The sequence below is a fragment of the Arachis hypogaea genome, chromosome 20 (genome assembly GCF_003086295.3).
Source record: "Arachis hypogaea cultivar Tifrunner chromosome 20, arahy.Tifrunner.gnm2.J5K5, whole genome shotgun sequence".
NCBI lineage: Eukaryota > Viridiplantae > Streptophyta > Magnoliopsida > Fabales > Fabaceae > Arachis > Arachis hypogaea.
Genome location: NC_092055.1, coordinates 5,223,800 through 5,235,866, shown reverse-complemented (window position 1 = coordinate 5,235,866; position 12,067 = coordinate 5,223,800). Strand labels below are relative to the sequence as shown.

The 12,067-nt window shown below is 36.1% G+C and overlaps 1 protein-coding gene across 1 annotated transcript; it reads right to left on the bottom strand.

Annotated features, from left to right (window-relative positions):
* Window positions 1-5,716: 5,716 nt before the first annotated feature.
* Window positions 5,717-9,802, bottom strand: LOC112784670 (uncharacterized). Its single transcript, XM_025827961.3, has 5 exons — window positions 9,039-9,802; window positions 7,580-7,629; window positions 7,394-7,471; window positions 6,714-7,314; window positions 5,717-6,619 (listed from the first exon to the last, which is right to left on the bottom strand). Exons 1-5 carry the CDS (start codon window positions 9,186-9,188, stop codon window positions 6,047-6,049), a joined length of 1,452 nt encoding a protein of 483 aa, XP_025683746.1. The 5' UTR covers window positions 9,189-9,802; the 3' UTR covers window positions 5,717-6,046.
* Window positions 9,803-12,067: the final 2,265 nt, after the last annotated feature.

The window sequence follows — 12,067 nt, the reverse complement described above, 5'->3', positions numbered from 1 at the left end:
TTTGGTGAAATATAAACACTAACAGAACAATAAACTTAATAATAATAATAATAATAATAATTTGTTGTAGTGCTAATAACAATAATAATAATAATAGTAATATAATAATATTAATAATACTAGTATACTTAGCCAACTCTTTGCATTTTGGTTTTTTATTTTTTTATTATTTTTTTTGTTTCTAATAAAATACAGGTTGCGTTTTGCAGGACTATAAATTTATATACCTATAATTTTGCATAACACACCATTATACAATATGTGTGGATAACACTATTTTTTCTTCCATTTTTAAATTATTTTCTGTGTTTTTGGAGTACTTTTTAAGTATCATAATAATGCTATAAAAAGACAATGTCATTGTGTAATATATAAGAAATTTGGTAGAATCAATAATGATCTGCTTATCCTAATTAAGAATTCTGTTGAAAAGAAGTTGTGGTAGAGAACCAACCTCACCTAATTTCCTCTCTTTCTTAATTTTCTCTCTATTTATACATATATTTTACTTTTTTTATTCAAGATCTGTGCCTCTGTGGTTAGAGAATTCAAACTTTAAATGAACTTTTCAGAGATATTATTAATATCTTGGGAAAATTAAATTGACCCCTCATACCATATATATAAAATCTTTGTCACATTTCACACGGAGTTAAGTTAATGTACATGATTCAGAGAAAAAGGCTCTCACACTCATCATGTGATGGAGCTTATTATGATGCATGCCACAGAGATTTGGAAAACTCTAAAAAAAGAAGCAATAGTACTTTTTTCCCTCATGAATGAGAATCCTTTTACTTGCCTTTCTCCTCAATTATAGATTGGGATCAATACTTTTATAATATTAATCTTGATAAGAAACTAAGCAGTGGATAGGCTCATTTTTTTGGATATGAGAAGTATGTATATTGTGTATTATTGTGGAAAATATGAGTGTTAGACATAAATGTAGAAACAGTTTTTTCTAAAACGGGAATGAAGAAATCGGACCATTCGATTTCTTTATAAAAAAATTAAGCTTGCTAATCGGACAATTCGATTAGTGTGGAAGAGAAAATATCGGACCCTCCGATTTGTGTTTAAAAAATCGGACGATCCAATTTTTATTCCTGACATCACAGTTGTGTAAAGTATTTATACATTCTATATCTACATTCTATACCATTTCTTCTCCCACATCTAAAATTAAAAAGTGTAGTGGATATGGTAGAGAAGTAAGTAAAGATATATGCATTTTTCAACCAATATTTAAGTTATTATATAATAAAAATAAATTTAATTTTAATAATTTTAGTGTGGAATTCAACGTTCTTTTTTAGCAAAACGTTTTGGATTAAATTCAAGTGATTGACAAGTATATTAATGAAAACAAAATAGTTAGTAGGTGAAACATATTCATCAAGAGGAGGAGCCTTCACCGGATGATATATATAGCTATGACCATTAATTATAATTAACTATGATATGACTTCGATCTTAGAGCAAATAGCAGAATTTATTAATGTAAGGCACTACAGAAAGTGTTGTAGAATACAATCCAAAAAATAAGGGTACAAAACATCATTATAATCTTATCATTAATTACAAAATAAGCCAATAATAAGAGAACACGAGAAGGACAAAATCTTTATAATATTCGGCACTGCTCTAAATGCTTTTCATATTCAATGAACGAAACTTATCCAGGTGACGAAAATGTAGTTGCCACTTCAAAATATTAAGGTGCGTTAGGTTTTTTATTATTTTTTATATTTAGTTTTAGTTTTGTTTTTTTTTTTAGAATTTTGTGAGGAAAAAAAAATAAGAAGTGAACACAGAAAATATAACCTTGTTTTTTTTTTTTTTTATAAAATTTTGAGAACGGAAAATATTAAAAATGAAAATACAAAGTAAATGCACCCTTAGTTAATTAACGCACCCTTCTTTAGATTATTCGGCTTGGACCGGGTTGCTATGGCCTAATACCCAACCTAAAAACAATGTAAACAACATTTTGTACCTAGTTTTTTGTAAGCTTTCATAGAATATGCAAATTGGTTTTGGGCTTTAACCCAACTATAGAAGTTTTTAACAGTGCCCAACATGTAAGCCTTGGCCTGCACTGTGGAGTATATGCATTAATATCTAAGGATGGCAACACCTCATGACCAAAAAAAAAAAAAAAGATGGCAACACGGTGCCAACACCACGACAGCTGAGGCCTGGTCAGATGGCAACTTTATTTGCCTCACATAGAGCTGCACCGCATTCAAATCCTCGTGGAGGAATATAGAACCATGCTAATAATGTGTATCCATGTAGTATATTTGAGTGTGTTGTGTAAGTGTATAGTGCATGGATGTAATGCGTAGGATTGGGGCTGTTCAATCCATTTGACCAAAAAAGAAAAAAGATGGCAACACCACCCGAACTCGCGGGTACCCATCCTGCCCTTACCTGCATGGGGGCAGGTGATAGTGGCTTTTTTATCTAAATGCGCATCTAAAAAACATTAATTCCCAAAATGCGCATGGATGGAAATCTTTCTGAAAATGCGCATTGCCATTTCTTGGCCTATACCCGTGAAATGAATTTGAACTCCATTTCACTTAAGGTGCCCACGAAATGGGCAATCCATGTCAGGGCCAGCTCCCACGAAATGGCTATCCCATTTCCATGGTGGCAGCAGCGAAATGGAAGGAAGAACTCTGGGCAGGCAGGCGCGAAATGGGTGTACTGCCGAGTTGAGACTCCATGTCTCTTGTACCGCACACGAATTGGAACAACAGCTAGACTATAAAAACCATTCTCCAGCAGAACTAAAGCCACATTTCTAATTCTCACTTCTTCTACCCTTCCTTCTTCTCTGAAAATTCCACTCTCATAGAAGCTGCTTTTACTAATTTTTGGGTGTCATAATGGCATCTGAACATATTTATGTGGTCATATATCCCAACGGAGAAATTTCGTATACAGTTGAGAGAGTGACCTTTATGTGTGACGACCCACTTTGGATAATGATTTTTCCACAATCGTGTCTGCAATACCACCTGTAATAATCACGACTGGGTTACAAGGTATCTGCCCTATCAATCTCTAGCCGATATGATACAGTCCGTTGGTTTACCCATACTTCAAACCATGTCTGCAGGCGGATGGGCCACCATCCATGATCCATCTTCGTTGCGAGCCAACTAGCGATGGAAGGTGTCTATGTTTAATGGAGGGTTCGGTGGACCTTGTTTGCCGCCGAATTGCCGCATGGCTCTATCGACGTTAACAATCTCGATCCAGCGGAACAGAATAAGTGGCACGACCGCCGTATAGAAATCTCCATGTGGAGCTCCAAGAAATTCCGCAGGCACCCTCGACAGAATACGTGCATCCCTGTACGGCATCCACAGAAACTACCAAAGCCGAGTGTCATTTACACAGGTAGACGAACTTTCAGGGACAAAACAAATTCATGCTAGAACATACAACAGGAATAGTTATCTCATCCACCTTCAAATTGTCCAACCTCAGACGGTGCCTTTGTAAGCGTTGCTCGGCGTAATCATTCTTTCCTCTCTTGCCCGCCCACCTACGAAAGAACACCATGATCATAACCACATTTAAATAAAAAGGCAAACGAAATAACAACACAAGTCATAAATACGGAAGATATGCAAGAAAATATATTACGTTGTAGCTAACGAAAACGTGTATGGGCTCGTCACGTCCGGTGCCCAGAAAGGAAGCCTGAAGTATATCTAAGATATCAACAGTGTATGACAGCCAGACATTCCCTCGACGTTATAAACAGTCGCTAGGCACATGCCTCTATACAACCAACAGAGCACGGCACTGCCCCAACTATATGTACTAATGGCATCATAGTTTGCCAGGAGAGGAAGATAACGTACGTGAACCGTGTTGTTCGCTTTGTCAGGAAGTAAAACGCCACCCAATAAATACATAATGCAACAACGTGCATACCGTACGAGGGCCTCCTCGGGAGAGTCAAGAGGCATCTGTTGTAGTCTACTCCTGAGCCACTTCAGTTTTATGTTATACTTCGTGGTCCCAACATGTCCGTCAGGAACTTCTCCAAGTAGTTCCTCACACTATTGCCAAATATCCCTCTGGTGGAACTTACTCCATGACCTTAGAGTGCCGCTCACCGGCTCACCGTCGATTGGTAACCCCACCTGCATGGCAACATACTCCAAAGTGATAGTACACTCATCTCATGGGAGGTGGAATGTATGGGTCTCAGGACGCCATCTCTCCACAAGAGCGCTAATCATTGGGTTGTCGTACTCAAAACGCTTTTATCAGAGACGCATAATAGAAACCGGCTTTTCTTAGATACGGCTCAAGCATCTGCCTCCTAATTTTCATACTCGGATCTGCTTCGTCTACAGAAAAAACATCGACCAGCGTGCCATGCGGAGTCAACACACGTGCCGACTGAAATTGAGATAGATCAAAACACAATTATTAAGTTTACAACAATTTTTTTAATCATTAACAAATTTTTATTTATTTATTAAAAAAAACTCACCTTAACGTGTAAATGAGCAGAAATGTGAAATTCATCCAGCCTATTAAGGTTTTCTTCCACATTAATTCCACTTCCACTCATTTTTTTAATAATAAAAATTATTCCTCCAGCACAAAAATTTTTTTTCACCCCACCAACAAATAAAACTTTCTCATGCAACCCATTACTTCTCTTCTCTTTTTTACCTTCGAATTGGTCCCCTCCCCTCCCTTCACCTCCTTTTATATGCTTCACACTCACAAGACAACAATAAATTGCCTCCCAATCACCCAATGCATGCTCGTACGGAAACTGCAACACTGAGACTTGCTGCTTTGACTGGCCCCCTCCCCATTTCGTGCCTGCCACACGTGAGGATGGCCATTTCATGTGTGCCTCCCATGAAGTGCCCAACTCGTGGATGTCATATGTGAGTTGGGCCATTTCGTGTGTGCCATGTGTGAGGTGCTCCATTTCGTTCCTGAAACAAATGAAATGGTTTGTGTCAGTGGCCAGAACCCATTTCGTGGACACCCCCTTGATATGTATCCTATTTCCATTTCGTTTGTGATCTTTGCGAGTTGGCAGTGCGTATTTTCAGAAACATTTTCAGCCATGCGCATTTTGGGAATTAAAGTTATTTGCATGCGCATTTAGGTAAAAAAGCCGGTGATAGTTATATAAATTTTGAAATTTAATTTTATTTATTAGCTTTTAATAATTATAGGGGCGGGTACCCACAGGACCGGGTTAGTGTTCAACCATTTACTACCCGTGGGTAGAAGTGAGGTGGATTTTATACGGGTTATTATAAGGCAGGGCGGGGTCAGGTAGAGCGAAAACCCGCCCCTATTAATATCTTCTTGTTCACCTCATATAATCAAGGCTGGGAATAGCTCAATTGAAACCAATTTGGGTTGGTCGAGTTGTCAGCTCGCTCATCCGCTTAAGTAAGCGTCGGGGATTCGAAATCCACATTGTGCATACAACAATCTATTGGCCAGCGACAGATTCTTAAATGAAGTTCAGATTCGCGAAAAATTAGTCATTGACCTATCGAACCGGAGGATACTGCGGACAACCATTGATCATGAATCTAGCAAACTTTAATTGTGTGTCATCATTTTGGTAGGAATAATTAAATTAGTGTATATATAATGATTTTGATGAATCGAGAATCACATTATTGCTATAAACAAACCAAGTTAACCATAATAGATAATAAGCTAAGCCACTTTGCCATTCATCAGATTAGTACACTTCACTTTTGCTATAAAACAAAATTCTTAGTTACAAGTTACAAAGGAGTTAGACAATGGCAAAGATCACAAGAAACCAACTTTAATTGGAAACTTCTCTGTATGTTTGAACTTTGATGTAGTTAGTATTCCCATCTGCACCTTACCCTTCTTCCTTTAGGCTATTGATGACTCTTTGTCCTAAGGCTAACATCAATGTAAACAAATAGAAACTAACCAAGAAGGAAAAAATCTTTTGTACAAAAGATGAAGAACTATTAAGCTAAAAACCTGAGCTTGGGCACTATCCTTTTGTCCTCACTCTTTTCTTTCCCTTCACCGGCATGGCGGCCGGCCGTTGACACGTCGCATTCCCACGTCCAACCTTCTTTGGTCTACCAAAAGCTTTCTTCTTGACAGGTAATGATTCCACTGAAGGTGGCGAATCGGCTTTACTCGGTTTCTTGGCTGCCTGTGACACCCCGGATACCGAGTTGCTGCCATCATTACCAACTGCCTTTGCAACAATCTTTCTGTTACCAGGGCGCACGCTTCTTGGTTTCACATGAGGATTATGCACAGGTAATTTAAGGGACACATTATCTTGGGTGGTACCTTTGCTGTCAATAGTAGTAGCAGTGACCTTTGGCTTTGAACTATTCCTGTCCCTCAATTTTTTGGTGACAATGTCTCTTAGCACTAGAGCAGACTTGTACTCGCGAGTGCTCTTGGAGTAGAAGACTAGAGCATTATTCGCGAGTAGGAGCAAGTCTCGGAAGAGTTCCATCGTCGAGTTAATCGTTTGGCTGCTAATTCTTGACCTTATGGTGTCGAAATCCATGTGCCGTCGGATCATTTTCTTGTACCTTCCTCTCTTCTGTTTTTCAAAATAGCAGTGCACAAGTAATTTAGTGAAATGTAGTAAAACCATCACATGTTGAGAAACTTAAAACTAACTCTAGATGAGTTACCTGACTATCGAGTCTGCGTCGGAAGGCAGAGGCTCCTTTGGTTTCAAAAACAGAATCTAAAATCTCCCTCAAGTTTTCTGCCCTATCCTCTTTCAAATTTCTACTATGATCATCTATGCCGGAAGATTTGGCAACTTCGCCACAGTTGCTTGTAGAACTTTCTTTACACCAGGACACAACATCAGCTGAATCTAATAACTCACTTTCTTCTACACTTGCTTCCTTAATGTTTTTACTACAATCCTTCCTCTTCCTCTTCCCTCGCCGTTTCTTAAAACTCGCCAGCTGTCCTTTGTATATCGCACATGCCAAATTATCTACATCTAAAACTTTTCCCAGCTCAGTAGAGCGTGAAACTTCAGGCATAGTCTCTATATCTTCCGCGGACACAGCTGGAACCTGGCAATCAGGTGACCAGTTTGTCCTGGTTTCGTGCGTGAAACTCCCAGCAGATAACCCGTCCTTTGACGAAGATTCAACTCTCTCCAGTTTCAGTGAAGGCACGCGTAACTGCGGACTACCTGAGCTATTTTCAACACGACAATCATCTCTCTTCTCATTCTTGTCAGCCTTGAGAGATTCAAGCTTTGATTCAAGAGACCTGAAACAAACATGTTGAGTAAACTATACCCGAAAACTGGGAAGCCAACCACAGAGCATAGTATTTCTATGCAACTAACCCAATTGAATCTTCAGATAGCTCTAGAGCTCTTTTCAGCTCCGCTACTCTCTTCTTTCTAAGTTCCTCAAACCAAGCCCTGAAAAAAAAACATTCAATGAGACACAGCATACAATTTCTATGCAATGTTGACAACCTAATTTCATTGGATCATTTATACAAAAATGAAGACATAGATTCTACTTACTTGCTCCCAGAATACCGCTGTTGCAAGTCTTCATACTTGGCTTTACATACCTACAAAAGTAATATAGAAATATCAAAATTAAAAATTGCCAAATATTTTTCCTTCATATGTTTTGGTTGTGAACTGTGAGGTTAGAAAACCAAACACTTCTCAGCAATACAAGTTCTTACCTAAATTCTCATCAAAGTTAATTTTTGTCGACAAAGATGTTTTTGTTTTACTTTAGGTGACTACTCAGATAAAATTGTCTTCATATAAAGATAATAAGTAAGACCTATTAGATAGTTTGACATATTTGACTTAATTACTGTTCTCGACTATAATTTTCATGTTGTCACCTTTCAATTTAAAGGGTAAACTTCACACCTAAATTTGTTATACCAAAGTGTATCTTTTTAAAGGTCCAAAGGGTTTTGGGCATTCTTAATTGATCACATGATTCACATCACAAAACTATGGAAAAAAGTTGTGTGAAAGTGGTGAAACTGTGAAAGTGGTGTCCACCCAATCATTTCTCTTAAATTCTATATTCTGTGTCCACATAGTTATTGCTACTGTTATATTCCTTACTTAGCAATGTCCGAGAATTTTACTATGGTCTATGGTGTCACAATCTTTGATTTATTCGTATACAACTGGACCCACAAAATTAAAGGGTCAAAGTCAAACACTTACTTGAATATATCTAACCTTTTGTTATTAGATTAGACCAGTACTTCAATTTTTAATGATTATTAGAGGAAGAAATTAGTTTAATGAGTCAACAGAGATGGCTGACACCACCGTAGCGGTTATGCTTCATAATCCGAATTAGTACAACGTAATATAATTGCATATTTGCATGCTTTTGGTCCTTTATTATTAAAGTCTACGCGGGTTTCCATTTATACCCCCAGAGCGAAATAATTTTTTAACAAATATTGATAGATTATTAAAAAAAAAATTACTAGAAGATTCCTGGACCGTGCGGGCAGCGTCATAAATACACAAATAAAATTAACTTTTTAGTTTTTAGTCTTTTCTTCGTAATAACACTCAAGACATTAAACATTTTTTTATAAGAGTAATAATGGGATTCTAATTATTCCTTTTAATTATTATTAACTTTTTAATGAATAAAATTTAAACATGTATATTATTTTTTCCAAAAATAATACAAAAAAATTTGTTTATTTAAAAATTAAAAAGATGAGTTAATGCTTTTAATTAATTTTTTCTTTTTATAATAACTAAAATGTAAATTATTATATTCTTTCCAATTCCAAACGAGTAAGTAAGGAAGCACATTGGTGACCGAAACAATACAATAAACAACGAATTCTGGATTTGAAGTATTAAAAAAACAAAAATTATTTGTTTAATTATCTCTATTTAATTTAAAAAAAAAAAAAGAGAACAAGACAGAGAAAAATTCAAATTAATTAATTAATTATATTATTTATTATTTGAATTGAATTACCTCAGGGGTGAAAGAGTAAGGACAATCGGTTCGTGCTCGGAGCTCGGCGGAGACGACGTTCCAGTCGCGGGTCCCGTGGCGGAGAATGGCCCCACCGAGGAGTAGCTCCTCCCATGTGCCCCACGTCCTCCCCATCAACTCCGTCCCCATCAACGCCGTCCACGTGTACGCTTCTGATCAAACCAACCACCACCACCTCCGTCCCTTTCTTTTTTTATTTATTTAATATTGAATATTATCCTGCGCACCAGGCGCACTTTAGCGAATGCCGCCCACGCAAACGAAAGACAGAAGACAGAACCCTCTCCGGCTACACAACCACCGGCGGAGACGGAACCAAAGTGGATGTTGGGGTGGAAAACGGTCGGAAAACCAATTTTTGCGATTTGGGAATGGAGGGACGGTGATTTTCCGGCGAGAATTGTGGAGAAATTGTTGTTTTCCGGTGTTTAAGGTTTTTTTTTGTGTGTGTGTGTTTGGGTTGGAGGTTTGTTGTAAAAAAAAACGTATGTTTAGTTAAGAGAGTATGCGTGAGATGAGGGAGTTGAGGGATTCTATTTTGAAACAGAAAAGGTTTGAACTTTTGAATTTTATGAGAAGTTCCCAACAAAAAACATAATCAAACGGGGAAAAACAATGGACGATGATAAGCCAAATTAGGAATTGACAATTGTATTTTTCCTAATTATGGCTTCTTTCTCTCTCCTCTTTCTTATACGTGGAATTTTGTGAGAATTGACAATAAGGTCCTCCCTACATTCACCATATTCTGATTTGGTGTTTTTTTTTAATTGTGAAAGAATTGGAAAAGAAAGGATAAAAAAATTTTATTGATTGTTGATTAATTGAATTGAATTGTATACGAAGGTAAAACTATATATATATAGTTTGTTTGGGTGAGCTTATAAGAAAAGATATTTTTTTTACTTATCTTTTTTAGAAGATCTTATGTAAAAAGTAAAAGTAATTTTATGTTTGGATATCTCATGCAAAAAGATCTTTTTATCTATCAATTATATTTGGGTATAACAATATAAAAGTATTTTTTTGTTTATTTATTACATGAAAAATATCTTTTTTTTAAGGAAAAAAAGATCTTTTAAAAAAATGTGTAAATTACAGCTTCTCAAAAAAGATTTTTTTTTTATTTTTTTAGTGCTTTTACTTTTACTATTAAAAATTTGTCAAACACGCTAAAAAATCTTTTTTTATTGAAAAAAGATCTTTTTTATCAAAATAATGGCGCCCAAACAAGTACTAAAAATTTGCTAAACACGTTAAAAAATAAAAAAAAGATATTTTTTCATTGAAAAAAGATTTTTTTTATCAAAATAATGGCGCCCAAACAAGCACATAGAGTATTGTCTACGAAAGAGAAAAGTAAAGATGAGATAAGATGGTAACATAAAGATAAGATAAGATGATAAAGACTAAAATTAAAACTGAATTTATGAATTTTATTGGGCTAAATTTGTGGGCCTTGAGATTTCTTTATTATTGTCATGGGCTAAGATAGAAGAATGGTTTAATACGCCCCGCAAGCTAGAGGATGAAAGATATCGAGAACTCCAAGCTTATTGAGATTAAGATGGAAGGGTTGAGGAGACAAAGGCTTTTTGAAGATGTCGGCTAATTGCCCAGAAGAAGGAATAGGGAGAAGTTTCATCACTCCAACTTGAGCTTTTTGTCAAACCAAGTGACAATTGACCTCTGAATGTTTGGTCCGTTCATGAAAAACTGGATTAGCAGCAATATGAAGTGCACTTTGATTATCACAATATAAAACTGGTGGGCGGATAGGAGAGATGCGTAAAAATGGTAACAGATTTAGTATCCATTGAAGTTCACAAGTTGTGTTGGCAAGTGCACGATATTCTGCTTTAGTGGATGAGTGGACAACGGTGGTTTGTTTCTTGGTCTTCCAAGAGACTAAAGAGTTGCCTAAAAAGAAACAATAGCCTGTTAAAGATCGTCAAGTATCAGGACATCCGCCCCAATTAGAGTCACTGAAGTCGAGAAGCTAAATTTCTTATTCTCTTGAAAAAAAGTCCTTTGTCGGGGCTAGTTTTCAGATATCGCAATACATGCTTAGCATCTTGAAGATGAGATTCAGTAGGAGTTGCCATAAATTGACTTAATTGTTGAGTGGCATACATGATGTCTGGTCGAGTAGTGGTAAGGTAGATAAGACGCCCAACTAAACGGCGATCAGATAGCAAGGGACTTTTGTCTTGATATAATCTTGTGGAACTATCTATTGGAACAGAGACAGGTTTAACACCTAATAAACCAGAATCCTCCAAAGATCAAGACAATATTTTCTTTGAGATAAGCAAATTTCCTTTGCTGATTGAGCTACTTCAATACCCAAAAAATATTTTAAAGGGACCAAATCTTTAATTCGGAACTGTTGGTGCAAAATAGACTTAATGGAAGCAAGTTCAGAAATAGAATTTCCAATGAGAACGATGTCATCAACATAGACTAGAAGTATAGAAATTTGAGCACCAGTAAATTTAACAAATAGACTATAATCAGATAAAGTCTGCTGATATCTATGAGATAGTAAAAGATGAGAAAGTTTGTCATACCACATACGACTAGATTGTCATAAACTATACAATGACTTTAGTAACTTACAGCATTGATTTGAGCGAGGAGATGTGAACCCGGATGGCAAAGTCATGTAAACATCTTTAGAAAGATTTTTATGTAAGAAAATATTATTGACATCTAACTGATGTATAGGCCAATGCTTTATAGAGACCAATACCAAAACTAACCTGATGGTTCAGTTGATCGATATAAATTTTTTTTGGGGTCTTATGATTTGGTGCTTGTCTTTAACCTTCTTAAAATAAAACCAAACTAATAAACTAATACCAGTCATTTTAATTTAGTCCCTTTAAAATTTATATTTTAATTTCAATTCTTTTCTTAATGTTAGATTTCTTTCCTAATCATGAAAGTTAGAGAATATATCGAAATTGTTTATAATTATAAAAAATAACATTTTTTCTATTATTTTG

Bases quoted from the DNA above. Each gene is read 5' to 3' on its own strand.
- LOC112784670 (XM_025827961.3), bottom strand. From the start codon at position 9,188: ATGGGGACGGAGTTGATGGGGAGGACGTGGGGCACATGGGAGGAGCTA. The intron at 7,630-9,038 runs GTAATTCAATTC...TTACTTTTGTAG, and splicing joins CTTACTCTTTCACCCCTGAG to GTATGTAAAGCCAAGTATGA. The intron at 6,620-6,713 runs GTAACTCATCTA...TTTGAAAAACAG, and splicing joins GACGCAGACTCGATAGTCAG to AAGAGAGGAAGGTACAAGAA.